The 17,898-nt window shown below is 36.0% G+C and overlaps 1 protein-coding gene across 2 annotated transcripts in view; it reads right to left on the minus strand.

Moving 5' to 3' along the window:
* Lon (lon protease homolog, mitochondrial) overlaps positions 1-17,898 on the minus strand; it is a 186,074-nt gene that overhangs the window by 24,287 nt on the left and 143,889 nt on the right. For both annotated transcript variants that reach the window (XM_081733870.1, XM_081733871.1), the window contains exons 12-14: positions 6,926-7,093; positions 2,485-2,574; positions 8-173 (exon numbers count right to left, since the gene is read on the minus strand). In XM_081733870.1, the coding sequence (XP_081589996.1) occupies positions 8-173; positions 2,485-2,574; positions 6,926-7,093 (424 nt within the window). The remainder of the gene's footprint in view (positions 1-7; positions 174-2,484; positions 2,575-6,925; positions 7,094-17,898) is intronic.

The raw sequence follows: 17,898 nt of genomic DNA on the forward strand, positions 1-17,898 counted from the left end.
TTCATACCCATTGCAGTCCATGCTAAACCCATAACAACGCCAGGTGGAGTTACATCATACATTCTGTCATGAGTGAAAACTGGTTTACCAACAAAATCTTTAAGATTGTCTGGTGTTACTTCAATATAACTTGACTCCTTTCTCACCATTTTAAACGCAGCTTTCCTTGTCACCTATACGAGGAAGGAACAAATAAAAGGAGTTAAAATGTCCTCTGATATTTCTAAAATAATGCAAAGAACAGATCACTTCGTGTTAAATACTAATATTAAATAAGTCTAGGAAACATATACATATACTATACCTTCATCAACCTAATCATCAACACCTAGGACAAACTATTACAGCTAGGAACTTGAAATTTGAATGAAGTACTTGTTTCGTCATCGAAATGAGAGATAACAAAGAACTTCGTGAAATACATATTCCAAAGGAGAGAGAGGGGTATAAGCATAATAATAATAATAATAATAATAATAATAATAATAATAACAACAACAACAACAACACTCTGGTAGACATTAAAATAGATTACAGGGTTTCTACTGATCTGGAGAAATCTATTTCCCTGGCTTCTCCCTGACCTTTGGCAGGAAATTCCCTGACTCTTATGACAGGTGTCGGACGACGTAGATATATAAATAAGGAATAAATAACGGTGAATATTTATATATGACAACACTTATTCTGTAGAGACAAATAGTAATCAATTGCTCGTACATACATTCCACTTACCTTCCATAAAAATCTGAAAAATGTCCATAAAAATGTCCATTATAATGGCTGGCTAAGCTGAAATTGGTATACAATTAATGTTACAAAACATATATTTTATAAAATTTCCCTGACTTTTGCTGATTCCCAGTCTTTTTTCCTGGCCTGCACCATTTTCCATGAGTTTTCTCTGATCAGTAAAAACCCTGTATTACATACTTGAAGTTTCAATTTCATCCGTTAGATGACAAATGCTGGAGGATGTTTGCTGCCATCTAATGGCGCGATGGGTAACTTCTACTACCTTTGTTTCAATAGTAGAAAATAGGATATGGACAGCTACCGTTACAGTCACTGTTTTCCGTAAAGATGTTAACGGACTGACTCCATTAACGAAACTTGACCGAGATAATTACTCTAGCTATCTATTGGAAATAAATAAATAAATAATAATATTTAAAAATAAAAAATTGCTTTCGTTCAATAGTTATCGTGTGGAGTAAAGGACGAGTTAAAATCACCGCTGCCCATTAAGATGTTAATGGACTGACTCCATTAACGAATCCAGCCGAAATAATCGCTCCGAAACTGTCTATTGCAAAAAACAGAATTCAAAAATTCGCTTTAGTTCATTATTTTCAAGATAACATGCATAACAGTTGGTTAAAAAATAACATGGATTACTGACACAATAAAATCAGCAACGTAAGTTGGTAACGTTCACTTATCAAACAAAGGAGCACAGAACATGACATTATTATTTCACAATGCACTACAATGTCATGTGGGGGGGCGCGGTGGCTCAGTGGTAGAGCGTTCACCTCTGGTGCTTGGGGTCCCGGGTTCGATCCCAGCCCCCGCCAAGTGAACTTTGTGGTGGACAAACACCGTGCTCGTGGGTTTTCTCGGGGTTCTCCCGTTTCCTCCCACTTTCTTCATTCCACCATTTTCATTCATCTCTCATTATCACCGCCTCCTTTAGCCTCACCGGCATAACCGTGGGACGTAAAACTTAAAGATTTCATTTTTACAATGTCATGTAACATTAAACTGAAGTACTTGTCTCTCCCGGTAAGTCCATTTGTTTTCATTCCTTAACGTTTTTATTTCTATTACTCCTATTATCTCAATTAGCCGTGAACACAACTCTAAAGCAGAACCGAAAGCATTAAAATTACAAGGATTATTGATATCAAAATAAGGGAGATCGTTGGCAATATATAAGAGTGTAGTAATACCGTCTGATTCTTTCGACAGTCTTAAAATTTTTCTCTCTTTCATTGTCACTTTAAAATGTTAAGTCATATAGATAATTATTTACGTTTCAGTTTTTTTAATCATTTCTACTGTTCACAGTTGAGTCTAAAATACAATAAGATCACTACCTAAAATTAATGTAACGCAAGTATTTTACAATACGGATATTAGCATAAACATAATGAAAAGGAAAACAAAGTAGCTCCAGTAGCCTAGTGCTTTAGTGCTCTTGCCTCAGATTTGGAGGCCCCGTCTTCAAACCCAGGGCCAGCCATTCTGACTAATATTTCTGCTTAGTTCCACTAGATGGATATAAAGATGGTATCTTCAAATATAGGCCCTGGCTGTTTTCCTCTCTGTTATTGTTGTTTTCGATTGTTGATTCTGATATAAATAGGATTTGCAGTTTATTATTATTATTATATAATTAGGAGAAGAGGAGGAAGAAGAGGAAATGCTTTAGAAGAACCGTGAAAGTAAACCCTTTAAAATCTTTCGTTTCAAAATAATTACCTTTTCTATATGCTTCTGTAAGTTTCTCACACCACTTTCACGGCAATATGATTTTATAAGGAAGTTCAAAGCATCATCATTAATTAACAGCTGAAAAGAAAAACAGAAGAGGCAATTTAAAAATAGATCACACCAAGGATCAAAATGAACCTTACCACTACACAAAACACAACAAAGCCTATTCGAAAACTTGAATACTCGCTTATATAGAAAATAATCAAAAACTCAACTGGCCTACTTGGAAATGTAAAAAAAAAAAACTCTACTAGGCAAATAAAAGATTTCGATACCTATACTAATAATTCTTAAAATACGGCGCAGAATCAACGTTAGCCTCCAGAAAAGTTCTGGTTCACCGTGGAACAGAGGTATATCAGTCAAGAATGGTTTTCGCAAGAATACTGTATCTTTCCTCATGCAGTACAGCATTCACTTCCACCAATGAAAGACTATGATATCAGCTCCAAAACTGAGTACAGGTTCAACAATATTAACCTCTGAACATTGAGTGGGCAAGGGTAGGTGTTGCATGTAGTTCATCCTGATGTTCGTGAAACCAAGTCTCAATAACTCCATCTATCTGAATCGACGCATTGGAATCCTGGGAAACTGCATCACTAACAAAACATCTGGAATATAATATGCACGAAGATACCTAAAATGTAAACTCAGGACCCACAAAATACCAGGAAATCATGGCACATAGCATCACAGAGCTATAGTCATGTTTCATGACAGGAAGACAATTCGGAGAATTTGCTTTTGAGGACATTCACAAGACACAAACTCGGCCTATTGTTGCAAATAAGGTGAAAAAGGTCTCATCCAACCATATTATGAGTTTTCAATCATCGGTGGTCCACTTTGCATGGTCACGGCACTATTTTCATTCTGGCAAAGCGTTGTTGCCAGGTTTGGAAATTGCATTCGACCGCGGATACTCAGGTTCTGCTACTCACATTGGACTGTGGTTACCTTAATAGAAGGTTCCAAGTGTTGAGTTAGTTCCGCAGTCTTTTGCCGAATTCGCTCTAAGGTACTTGGTGGCAACCCTCTTCAATGCTCGATGATCCCTGTCACTTAGGCTTTCCTTTCATCCACTATTACGCTCCACTTATGTTGTTTCGCTATGAGTTCTGTAGACCGTCGTCACTTTAAATACTGTTCCTCGCGACAAGCTTAACGGACTGGTCACTTTACTTACGCAAACTAACTTCCACAATTTGGCCTCACTGAACCTCAGACAGATCCCCCATTTTGCATCACCACCATCTGCCCGCTTCAACGTAAGCCTCCGTTCTATCCCGCCTGATGTAGTACGTATCACAATGCCCAGTCGCTGAACATGTATCCTCAGTTTTACAACATCCTGCTGGTACAAAATGCAGGTGTTTCCATTATTTTGATAATCACTTGTATATACAACACAGATGGTCTAATACTCGTATTTTCATACTAGCTAAAAAGTGACATTAAACTTTAGAAATTTAAAGAAACACAAAAAGATAATGATAAAAGGTAGTAAATTTTTGTTTGATTCTCGGAGTAGCGTTACTGATACTTATCCGAATCTAGTTTATGAAATACACCACCAGTATTAAAACTAGTCCAAGTCAATGTGTGACATACAGCAGTGTTTTATTATTATAATTATTATTTTATTTATTTACTTTTTTCAATAACTCTGAATAGATTACACTTGAGGCCTGATTACGAACAAAATGAATTCTTCAAATCGTTATTGTTTTGCAATTTATTAATATTTATTAATGACAGTAATAATCAATGACTTTATCGGAAAAAATCACTGATTTCTTACTTCTGACTTGCGCTACTTCACCAAGATGTTGGTCCGCTCACTCCGATTTAATTTCCTCGTCTGTTGTGTTCAGGAGATATAAAAATGAAATTGCTCTGTGAGTAGCAGTCAAGAGGAGGAAAGTTATATTGAAACACAAAGTGAGTCAATGTTCTTTAACTTGAATAGAAGATACTGGACTTCAGGAATCACGATATTGTCTTTTCCCTGTTCCCTACAGCAGCATGATCTTCCGTTTTACTCACGGCAAATTTGGGCATTTTATGAGAGGGTGAGCATGGATATCTGCGGTCGTCGCAATATTGCACCGGTGCGTTCACTGAAAGAACTAACACTACTCCTTTGGCATGCTCTCACTCTTAAGATCAGCAAGGGACCACCATGGTTAGGCGGAATAGGAAGTGCAAGAAAACACATCATTCTTATTAACAAAAACACAAGTTCCTAGAAAACATAGGCGACAAATGAAATAGAAACAGAATTAATAACCCCAGTTCTCACCAATCCAAAACAAACAAAACCTTTGGAAATAAATACCTAGTGTTTCTTTTCTTTTATTATTATATATTTATATATTTTATTCTTTTATATTTTTATTTGGGTATTTCATATTTTACGCCCACTGATCATCCAATCTCCAGACTTCCAAAAAAATAATTTCTACTTCATATTTTACGCCTACCCCTCAGACTCTCACCAACCACCCTAAAGTCTGGTAGCGGTATTCATGACTGAGAGGACAGGCACAGAACATAGACGAAATAGTGATTAATGGATGATAAATGAAGTCGCTCTCCCATCTCCACATCCACCCGCTGGCTTGAAGGGGGAGCGCTAGTTGATGGTGTAAGACTTCACTATCAGCGGATATAGAAAACACTCTTTCTATTCATGAAGAATTGTTGAAAACGCTGAGATAAAACTAAGAAGTTTATATTAGTTAATTAACTATTATTTATACTGGTTAATTAACTATTATTTATATTAGTTAATTATCTTGTAGTTTATGTTTCACGCGAATTTAATTCGTCTGAGAAAAACGTATTTTTTACTTACTTTTACATATCACGATAACCTTACCATTCATCAGGAGCAATTTCAAAAGAAGACTGCATACATTTTTGGTTTATACCTGCTCCTCAATATATTCACAACTCGGCTTCGTCTCCAGTTCGAAATGATAGTTCCGTCAAATTATTGTTAAGCCCAAATATATCAGCTAATAATTACCTGGTATACGGATTAACAAAATGGTTGATAACACAAATCTCGGCCCACACATCTAAACTCAAATTTATGGTAACGAATCTCATGAAATTAAAACACAAATTGGTTAATTGGTAAATGCAAACAATCTAAAAACAGCATTAAAAGACACGGTTGATAAACACAATTTAATACCCACTTAATTAGCATTATCTGCACGGAAGGATAGGCCAGAAAGAATAAAATGACAAATTTAAAAATATATGATAATAAATTATATTGTTATTATGTCTAAATATAGTAGTGTATAGTAGTGTAAATATAGTATTCCCAACCAGTACATACTTTAAGAGGGCATCAAAACATTTGGCTTAAATGCAACAATCAAACCGGAAAAGAATGCAGACAAATAGAATACAAAAACTATTTCACAGATAATTTACAAAATAGTGGGGTGCAGCAAAGCTTCTATTCATGTGAAGAAATTTGCATATCTCAAAATGTTAGAAAACAAAACGATGAACAGCCAACGTAAGGATTATCACAACATTTAAATTAGCACATTCTTATTATGATAATGAAACTAAATGTAATTGTAATCATAATACGGAAAGGAGGATATTTTTATAAAACTAAGAACACTGTTTCGATTTATTAAAGAGCAATTAGATAAAAACTGAATTACGACTTTTTTTTCCGAAATGCAGAAACCGTGTTGCACACGTTCTCACACATCAACTCTTAATTCTCAACATTATGACAATACGGCGATAACCCAAATTCATTTAACGCGGTCCCTGAAGAGCTACCTGCTTGATTTTAATCAGCGCTTACTGGTGGGATCCTAATGATTATATTTTTACTTGTACTTGCTGTTTTCGGTCCCAATATTACCCGACAAATTAAATGTTAACTTGAAAGTCCTACATTCACCCAAACTCAAGAGTGAAAAGCACAAAGCTTTTTTTTTTTTTTTTTTTTTTCACGAAGCTTCTAAAAAAATAATGTTTTGTATTTAAATGCACATTTTCGATTTTCGATTTTCTGTACATTTATATCCTTTTATGACTTACAAATGAATCGAATATAGAAAAGGAAAGTTATTTATAAAATGATTCCAATTCTTAAGTACAATACGAAATTTTAATATATTTCTATGCTATATTTCAGGCAATTACTATACGTATCATGGCTATTAAAATAAATAAAATTGAAAAAAAAAAAAAAAAAAAAAAAAAAAAAAAAAAAAAAACGAGTACAGCATCCTTCGTATAACAATGTACGTATATTAAAACAAATATCAACTATAGGTATATATTTTACTAAGTTTTAACGGAGATTAACATTGAATAATTGCACCGACTTTAAGATTATTATTCCTAGGTTTCTCAAGTATTATAAGCATCAACTATTTACCTGATTTCCATTTAGACCAGATTCAGTCATTGCTTGTGGAATAAGATATTGTTTAGCAATTTGTAATTTTTCATGTGCTACATAACCTGACACATCAATCATTTCCATTCTATCTCTCAAGGGTTCCGGAATTGTGTCCAGAACGTTAGCAGTGCAGATAAAAAGAACCTGTGAAAATAACAGTAATTAATAGGCAGAAGACTACTAACAGAAAATCATGAATCTATTATTCACGAAACAAGCAAATAAAAATAGAGATTAGACCAAGCAATTTTACTTTTAACACAGAATTACGCAATATGGTTTCCACTAGAACAAACGGTAGCCAATTCCGTTTTTTTTAGGAAACCATTATATGTTTTTTCCCCTCCAGTTGAGGGTGGATATTCTTGTTTAGCTCTCGTGACTATCACACCTAAGATTAAACTGTCTGCTACACACACACACACACACAAAAAAAAAAAAAAAAAAAAAAAAAAATCTTATTATTAAACAGACAGCCAAAAATAATGGTATCTGTAGTTCTAGAATTCACGATTCTACAACTGTTGTATTATTTATTTAGAATAATTTCTGTGGGAAGTGTGATCAGTAATCTGCTGGTACAGGTTACCCCATGTTTCTAGTTTCTTAGTGAAATACTATGATACACACTATTCATTTTGACACAGTACATTTTTTATTTTCTACTTGGGGCGTTCAGAAATGATTGGCACTACAATTAATTTGTTTTCACAGGAATCATTTATTGAACAAACGATTACAGTTTATTTTAGAGGTATTTCCCGGCAATGTCTATGCACCTTTGCCACCGTTCTGGAAGCTTCCTTATTTGTGTAGCAAACCATTCTTTGGGGGTATCTCTCTGCCACTGGCGGACAAATGCGTGGAGTTCATTTGTGTTGAACTTTTTACCTCTCATGCCCTCTTTCATTGTGTCGAATAAAGCATAGTCGCTAGGAGCCAGATCCGGTGAATATGGAGGATGCGACAGTACACTAAACCCTAGTTCATGTACTGTGGCAAGTGTCTGGCGACTGACATGTGGCCGTGCATTGTCGTGTTGGAGAACAACGCCAGGCCCCATTTTCCTTGTTGGCGTTGTTGGATGTGTCGGCTGAGTCTATGCAGTGAACTGCAGTAGCTCTCACTATCGATGGACGTATTGGGAACAGCAGTATCCCTTCATGATCCCAGAAAACGGTCGCCATTTGTTTCCGCACGAATAGTCCCATCCGTGCCTTCTCGGGACGAGGGCTTCCAGTATGCCTCTATTCCATGGACTGGCGTTTCTTTTCTGGAGTCTCGTAGAGGAACCAAGTTTCGTCGGTAACCAGACGCTCAAAGAACTCGGTCGGATTTTCACTGTACTGTTGCATCAACTGCTGGCAAATCTCCACCCGCTCTTATTTCTGTGCAACGGTGAGGTCATGAGGCACCTATTGTACACACCTTGTGCAGCTTCAAATCCTCACGAATGATAGTGTAAAGGGAACCCCGTGATAGACCTGTTTCTTTCTCTAGTTCATCAAACGTGATTCTCCTGTGCTCCATTATCAAATCATTCACTCGCGCGGCATTGCTTGGTCTGTGCAGTTGCAGAACGCCCAGTGCTTTTGTTTTTTGCAGCATTGTCTTTGCCTTCTTTGAATTCGGATACCCAACGAAACACGGATCTGCGACTTGGTGCTGTGTCCCGACATACGGCTAATAATCTGTTGTGAATGTCTAAAGTATTCACTCCTTCCCTCTAAAGAAACCACACTGTCCACCGTTGCCCATGTGTGTTTGCTTTCATGCTATCTTTTCGCTATCCACCAGCGTCCTGGAAAGTTGGAACAACTGCTGTTACAATGTGCTACCTACGGAAAGAAACAAAACCATTTAGTGGGGTTTGATAATACTATAGTCTATCTTAATGTATATATCAACAAACACTTCAAACTGCTACTTGGCACCAGTTATAGGGGGGGAGTGCCAATCATTATTGAACGAACTAAATAAGTTTTCATTGTGGTACCTGTAAGAACTTCTCTATCTTAATACAGTTTAGAAGATTCACTTTTCATTACATCTTTCACTTGTAATATTTGTGACAAGAAATGTGTGTTCTTACGATCAAGATTCATTTCAAATTGTACTATCTTCGCTACATGATTATACCTTGTTAAGTAACTTATATTTGCATCTGGATATTCACCTCTTACATATTCTATTGTTCTTGAATCATTCGTGCATTTACTACTCTCCTGCACTTCTGGTTTTGATAACTTCGTCCTGTATCATCATTACGCTCGTTATTTCTGTGAATAATTTAAGTTAATTTTGCAGCAACAGCCACTATTGGGAAGCGTGAAAGAAACCAAATCAAATATAATGAAATCGGGTAATTTTATAATTCAGGGAAGTTATCAGTAATTTACAATACTGTGATCTGTATATAGTAACTTGCATATATTTTTTTTAATTTTAATCTAGTTTGAAATATACAGTGTTTATAGTGATAACAGTACGCAATCTATATTATAAAATTGAAAGTGACTATGTTGTGATTCATCATCTCTTGAACCTCCCGACCGATCTCGTTAAAATTTTTAAGGTAAACGCGGTTCTGGCCTGGGAGTGTTTTTAGCTATTTACTTTGAAGGTAGAACTTAGGGGAGGAGGGGGACATAGAAAAAATAAATAAAACTTAATAACTCTTGAACCATCCGACCGATCTTGATCAAATTTACAATGTAGATGAGGTTTGAGACTGGCATGATTTTTATCATTTCACTTTGATGTAGGGGAGGGGGTGGGAGGAAGATATACAAAATTCAATAAATATAAAAATAAAAGTGGAGTTTCCTCGTGGCTAAGCGGTTAGCGTACGCGCCTATGGCGTGGGAGACCTGGGTTCGATCCCGGCGGGAGCTCATGTGGTTCGGATTCCACGTTAATCAGTAGGTCCACGTCTCATATAGCCTCGCTGCTGAACAGGACGCTAAACTAAAATCAACTCAACTCAAAAATAAAAGTGACTATGTTGGTGAATTAATAACTTTTGAACCACCCGATCGATTTCAATCAAATTTTCAACATATATGAAGTTCAAACCTGAGAGTTCATTTTGGCAGTAGATCTTAGGAGAGGGGGAGGGGAATTATATGAAAATGAATAAAAATAACTTTTGAACCACCCGACCGATCTCGATTAAACTTTCAACATAGATAAGGTTCGATCCTGAGATGATTTCTTCACTTCACTTTTACAGTGCAACAAAGGGGGAGATATGTCAAAAAAAAGTAAAAATAAAAGTGGCTGTCTTTGTGACTTCATCGCGTTTAGACCATCCGACCGATCCTTACCTAATTTTCAACATAGATAAGGTTCAGACTTGAGGTGTTTTTTATCATATCGCTTTAACTGTAAAACTTAGGGAAGGGGGAGGGGAGAAATCTATAAAAATAAATAAAACTTAAAATAACTCTTGAACCACCCGACCGATCTCGATCAAACTTTGAACATGGATAAGGTTCGGGCCTGGGATGTTTTCTTCATTTCACTTTTACAGTGCAACGAAGGGGAGGGGGGAGGTATATGTAAAGAAAGTAAAAAAAGAAGTGACTGTTTTTGTGACTTCATCATGCTTAAACCACCCGCACGATCTTTAAAAAATCAACATAGATGAGGTTTAGACCTGAGGTGTTTTTTATCATATCACTTTAACGATCGAACTTAAAGGAGGGGAGGGGGAGAAATCTATAAAAATAAATGAAACTTAATAACTCTTGAACCACCCGACTGATCTTGATCAAACTTTCAACATAAATAAGGTTCGGGCCTGGGATGTTTTCGTCATTTCACTTTTCCAGTGCAACCTAGGGGAGGGAGAGGGGGAGATATATATGTAAAAAGAATAAAAATAAAAGTGACTGTCTTTGTGACTTCATTACGCTTTAACCACAGGATGGATCTTAATCAGATTTTCAGTATGGATGAAGTTCGGGTCTAGGGTGGTTTTTATCATATCACTGTGACGGTAGAACTTAGGGGCGGGGGAGGGACGGGAGGGGACAGATATATAAAAATAAATAAAATTTAAGAACTCTTGAACCACCCAACCGATCTCGATCAGTTTTAACATAGATGACGCTCGGGCTTGGGATATTTTTTATCATTTAACTTTGACGAAGCAACGTAGGGGAGATATATGTAAAAAAAAAAAAATAATAAATAAATAAATAAATAAATAAATAAATAAATAAATAAAAATGAAAGTAACTGTCTATGTGACTTCACTCTTGAATCACCAGACCGATCTCGATCAAATTTTCAACCTAGATGAAGTTTAAACCCGAGATGAGTTTTGTCATATCACTTTGACGATGTAACTTAAAGGAAGGGAAAGACATTTACAAATGATCGAAAATGACCGATATTAGTGTCGAATCTATAGTTTTTAAGGTCGCTGGGATGAACAGTGACACTTCTGATGCCATTTAAATCCAAATTCAGCCCCGTAAAAATTGTGGGAAGGGATATATATATATATGGTGCCTTCCATTTCAACTAAGGCAAAAAAAAAAAAAAAAAAAAAAAGAAGCAAATTGTACCATCACCATCTCAGATATTGTTGAAACTTTTTTATAGCAATTAGACATGTTTTTAAGAGACCTTTATTTTTTGTTTTGTCGAAAAAAAAAATCCCGTCAAGTAATGGGCCATCAAAGACGGGAAGTACAATTTATGAATTGTAGAAGACATGGAAAATGGTCAACTTCGGAGCCCCACCATTCAGCTATGAATACAGGTATGTACAGTCCGCAGCAAAAAACCTGCAACATCAGCATGTAAGTTTATTGTGAAACTACGCCTAACAGTCCAGGGACTCAACATAACCTCAAAGTGGCACGAATCACGCCAGGAGAAACCTCAACGTCCTCCCCTGTACACTTATTTTGGAGCAAAAGACTTTGTCGTTTTACAATAAACTTACGTGCTCATGTTGCACGTTTTTTGCTGTGGACTGTACATAGGGATATAAATAAACTATATTTTATTATAGTTTGGTTTGCACATGCGTATCTTTTTGTACATAACAAATGAGCGTCAGTTTATTTGAAAAGTCGAAGTTTGCGAATTTTTTCGAGCACTATCGGTTCGAATTTTAAAATCCTGTTGTCACGGTGGTAAGACCTACTTACCCGCTTTTAGAAAATTTTTTTGTATCGCTTCTGTGCATAACTGTTTCGTCGCAAAAAAATCAAGAAATTGTAAAATTTTCAAAAATTGCAATTTTTCGGCGCCATTTTCTCGAAAACACCTTATTTTAAAATCCTGAAATTTTGCCAGATGGTTCAACTTTACATGAATAATAAACATACCAAATACCATTCTCGATCAATGCTTCATGACTTAACTACAGCCTTTTGAAGTTAGCAAAGTTCCGTTAACTTTGATGTCACAGTTGGCAACACTGCAAACAATAGCAGTGCAACAATTTGATGATGTTTGTGGTTCACATTCATTAAAAACGAACAAAGGTTTTTTCCTGACTTATTTTTTTATCATTTTGATCGAAAACGCTTTCTGAAATAGTAAAATGAGCATCCCTCCCCCTACTCCTCTGTTTTCTTAAATCAAAGTAATCCGAGATGGAAATTACGTTTACGAAACACACAAATTTTAAGTTCACTTACTGAAAATGGTCTTCGGAAACAAAATTTCACTGATTTTTTTCTTCCACATGAACTAATCATTTGCTTACTTGGTGTCTTCTTCGCTAAGAGCATGTGATCGTGCAGATGCTCCAATAGCTGTTCGTGCACTCACAACTCGTAGCACATTGTCGAGTCACAAGACAATTATTTTCACTTCCCTTATGCTCTTTTGGAAGCCCGTACCCTGTTGAAGGTCCATGTGGAAGCATAAACAGCATTTCAACTTCACGTAATTCATATTATTTCTGCTACCCACCACTGGTTATCATATATGTATATAACAAAAGTTCCTTTTTGCAGCTTCTTAAATCTACACTTGGAATTGCAGAAGCTCGATTTTGGAGGAAGCATGAGGTTAGTTCATGGTGACTCGTTATTGATAAAAACTTCGCCATTTTCCGAAAGCCAAAGGTGACTTCGTTGAATACCAGTTACCGGTCGCACACTTTCCCATTCTTTCTTTCTTTCTTTTTTATTTATTTATTTATTTCCGGAAATTATCGAATTCAGTTCCAGGCAACAAAACGATAGTAATACCCGGACTTTGTACTTGCACTATACTCACGAATTCTTCTGCAGTTTTAATAATGTGTATCTGTTTTTGTCTCAGGTTATGCTGCGTTGCCACATTCTTCCCCCCCCCCCCCCACACACACACAATACCGTCGCAGAGACTCTTGCATGGCCGGTATCACTGAAAAACCACTGTTTTATCGGACCTGTCTGCATCTCGATCATCTGAAAGCGATTTTTAAAGTGGGATGCAGCACCATCAGAAATCACTAACAGGGTTTGGGAAATTGTAGACACTTATTTTAACTTATCCGAACCTTTTTCTATAACATATATTTTCGCTTTTTTTCGAATATTTTTAGAACTTTGTCTATGGCTACGAGTACATGAGCTGAATCGTGTTCGTCGTCGCTTATTACAACAAAACTGTCAGTTGTTTCATAATAATAACTGCCATAAATTTGCTCGTTTTTCCGGTGATAACTCTGAATTTCACTTTGCAGAATAACAGTCCAGTTTTCAATGAAGTCCACATGAAGTAAAATAGAATTTGTATCGTGAAATTTTATACGATGCTTTTCGGTAGCAATTAATTCTCTTTGGATTTGCTTGATGTACTCATGAATTACAATTCTTACAGTTAAACCAGCAACGTACGATACGAAAACAGAATGTGGCCCAATTTTTTTTTTTTTTTTTTTAACGAGATCATTGTTTTACCATATGGCATACGTAACACTATTTTCATCATGATCAATAACTAAAGACTTCACACTTATTCCTTCCACTCCAGGACATTTACCATATTCTTGAAGAAGACAGCTGTCATTTTCTACGGATCATACTACTAAAGAAAACAGGTCACTCATGACAGCTTCAATACAGGCTACACCTTTGATTCGTTGCAACGCAGTAGCAGCTAACTTCAAATTTGCAAAATACACACACACATTTCCCTCGCAGGTTGCAGACTGACCCACTTTGGTAGAATACTATAAAATTTCGAGGGACCCTTTCTTATGCTCGGATTGTTCTGTTTAAAAAGTCTGTAAATTTCTTTGAAGGAACGTGTAAGAAAACGTTTCGATTTTTTAACTTTTTGTCCATTTTCGATCACTGTAATGACATCTCACTTAATTGAGACTTTGTCTGGAGCATTCCAAATAATCACTGAGGTAATAGTTCAGGCTTTTTATAGATCATCAGAATTTGTTGGATGGCCGTTTCAAGTAAACTTAAAATTTGTGCGTTTCGTAATCGTAATTTTCATCTCAGATTACTTCGGTTGAAGAAAACGGAGGAGTAGGGGGAGGATCATTTTACTATTTCAGAGAGCCTTTTTGATCAAAACAATAAAAAAGCAGTCAGAAAAACCCTTTATCCTTCATTTAATGAATGTGAACCACAAACATCATCAAATCGTTGCACTTCTATTGTTTCCAGTGTTGCCAACTGTCACATCACAGTTAACGGTACTTCGCTAACTTAATTCATGAAGCATTGGTCGAAAATGATATTTGGTATGTTTGTTATTCATGTAAAGTTGAACCATCTGGCAAAATTTCAGAATTTTAAAATATGATGTTTTCGAGAAAATAGCGATTTTTGAAAATTTTACAATTTCTCGATTTTTTTTTTTTTTTTTTTTTTTTTTTTTGCGACGAAACGGTTGCACACAGAAGAGATACATTTTTTTTTCCTGAAAGCGGGTAACTAGGTCTTACCAACCGTGAAAACCGAATTTTAAAATTCGAACCGGAAGTGCTCGAAAAAAGTTCGCAAACTTTGACTTTTCAGATAAACTGACGTTCATTTGTTACGTTATGTACAAAAAGATACGTATGCACAAACCAAACTATAATAAAATATAGTTTATTTATATCCCTATGTACATACCACAACAAGAATTATAACTCTACCTGTCTCCATAGCTGAATGGTGGGGCTTCAAAGTTGACCATTTTCCATGTCTTCTACAATTCACAAATTGTATACCCCGTCTTTGATGGCCCATTACTTGGCGGAATTTTTTTTTCGACAAAACAAAAAATAAAGGTCTCTTAAAAACATGTCTAGTTACTATAACAGGGTGTCTACTGGAATACCAGAAAGTAAATTCATGACTTTTTCATGACTTTTCATGACCTTTTTGTTCAAATTTTCATGACCATGGCGATAAAAATTTACCATTAGTAATAATAAACCCCTACCATCAGTGGTGCATCGGAACTATGCGGGTTGCTAGTCTTAAATATCACTTATTGTGAATCTTAAAGAAAGAATCTAAAATTCTGCCGCCTTGTGCTCGAGCACAGAATAGCACTTACCTAAATACGGGCCTGCTCTTACCACTTAATCACTCTATACTGTATTTGAAGTTTTAATTCGAAGTATAATTATCCATCTAGCAGAAATTTGTCTAAAATTAAGCACTCAGAGAACTGCCCAAAGACAAAACAAATTATAAAAGAAATTCGTTTTAAAAAAATAGATCATCAAATTTAAAATCTGCAAACTCAAACGAATAATATTATTTGCATAAGTCTAAAGGCCCAAAAATACACAATTTACATTTCTTAGAAGTAAAGAAATAGCAGATCACAAAGTTGGACAGTAAAAAGTTGTTACTATATTACAGAGACTAGAAGATGAAATGGGGAGCAGCTAGGAAGACAGTAAAGTACCAGTTAGCCAGCACTAACTGGTGGGGGAAATTTTCACAATTACTGACCTGATACAACTGTTTCAGTACATGCAGTATGAGGTATAAAAGTATGAAGTATAAAAATATACTCTGAGATTTCAGATTTTCATGACCACTTGGGTAAATAAAGGACTTTTTCATGACTTTCATGACCACTAAGCAAAATATATGACTTTTTCATGACTTTCATGACTTTCATGACCAGTAGACACCCTGTATAAACAACAAACATGTCTACTTAGTTTCAACAATATATGAAATGGTGATGGTACATGCTCTGCCTGAATTGAAATGGAAGGCACCATATATTTTGATTACATATATAATCAAATTGATCAATATCAAGTGTCAAATTCAGTTTTCGGGGTCGCTGAGATGAACAGTGACACTTTCGATGCCGTGCCCCACAACATGGAGAGGGAAGGATGATATATAAAAATCATCGAAAATGACCGATAGCAGAGAGTGTTTTAGTAATAGTAAAAAGTGACTGACTAACGGAACATGCTACTATTTTTTCTTAAATTAACCCAGCGAAGCGGGTAATTTATGCTAGTAAACAGTAAATTTTCAAATAGAATAGGAATCCACGTTTACAATGAGAAGGAGCGAGTCAAGATGAAGAAGAAAAATGAAAATGAAATATTTCAGTTTAACGTTCCACGATTATGTCCTTTAGGCTAAGTGAGACGAAGATGCAGAGAATAGACGTAAAAACTACAAATACGAAGATTCACTAATTAGAAAATGTTGACAGATCTCGACGGAACTTCTATCGAAATTATTCAGAAACTGGATGAAAGAGTACAGTTTATGCACTGTAATTGAAATATGGGTATGCCCTCCACCCTGTGTGCTACACTGCATTATGAATAGTGGCCTGTTTCTATCGTTGTGACTACATAACCATCAGCGCTGATACATGGCCATTGCAATTAACTGGAGTGTGTGCCAGTAGGTTGTATGGAAAAACCTCGTCAAGATGGGGTCAAGTACATGAAATAAAGAAGGACTACTGCATTTGGGCATGACCACGAGTACCAGTGGTTACAGTTTTTCGATTAAAATGGCTTTATCAAAGCGGACTGTCCAACGTGTCAACAAAGAATTTTCTAATGTGTGTGAAAACGGGGTCAGAGCTATGGACGCAAAAGTATTCTAAATCCAGACGAGCTGCCAACGGGTCTGGTCAAGGATGTTTTTTTCTTTTTTTCAAACCTAATAGGAATTGCTGCAGTCCGTAAATACTGGTTTATCCCAAAAATTTCAAAAAAAACTGCAAAGATATTTTGACTATACCGGACTGGAAATGTAGAGTAACCCGAAAAATCGTGTTGTCTGTATTCCAGTAACGCAAGGCCCCAAATGCATCTGATGCTCAATGAAGCATTTCACTCGTAATGAGGGTTCCAACCGGAAAAGATTTTGTATTGGTTTGGGAGTTTTTTTCCTACGGGACTTGGGCCCACTAATACAGGCGAATGTAAAGAAGAACCAGTATATTTAATTGGATTATCTTCGTAGCCAGGTGTGTCATTTCTCCAACATCATGATAAATATGAAGCAGACTCTCCCATTTTTCAAGAAGACAACTACCGCGTCCACAGAGCTCAAATCGTTGGTATGAGATTTCAGGAATTCAGGCATCCTAATGCACATCTAGTTTGACTTAAGTCTTAAAATTCAAATCTACTAGAAAATCTGTAGGACTATTAGAAATAACGAGCAAAATGCAAAACTAGACATAACCATCCCTCGCTAAACTGCGGGATCTACTGATGAGAAAAGGGATCACACTGATGTAGCAAACCTTCAATAACTCTGGAGTCACTTCTAAGCAGAATCCAAGCCAGAAGCAGTGTTACTCAGTATTAGTTAAGCTCTACGAGCCGTGACGAATTTTTTGTCTAGTGTCTTTAGGAACTATCGATCATAAGTATTTTTCAATAACTAAGTTTAATTCTTGTACAAATAGGTTCTGAAGCTAAGTTTAACATGAAATTTGTATGGAAGTGCTCACTCATTTTGCAGCTGTTGTTTAATAGTTACGCC

Source organism: Thermobia domestica, chromosome 12, assembly GCF_964235325.1.
Source record: "Thermobia domestica chromosome 12, izTheDome1.hap1.1, whole genome shotgun sequence".
Classification (NCBI taxonomy): domain Eukaryota; kingdom Metazoa; phylum Arthropoda; class Insecta; order Zygentoma; family Lepismatidae; genus Thermobia; species Thermobia domestica.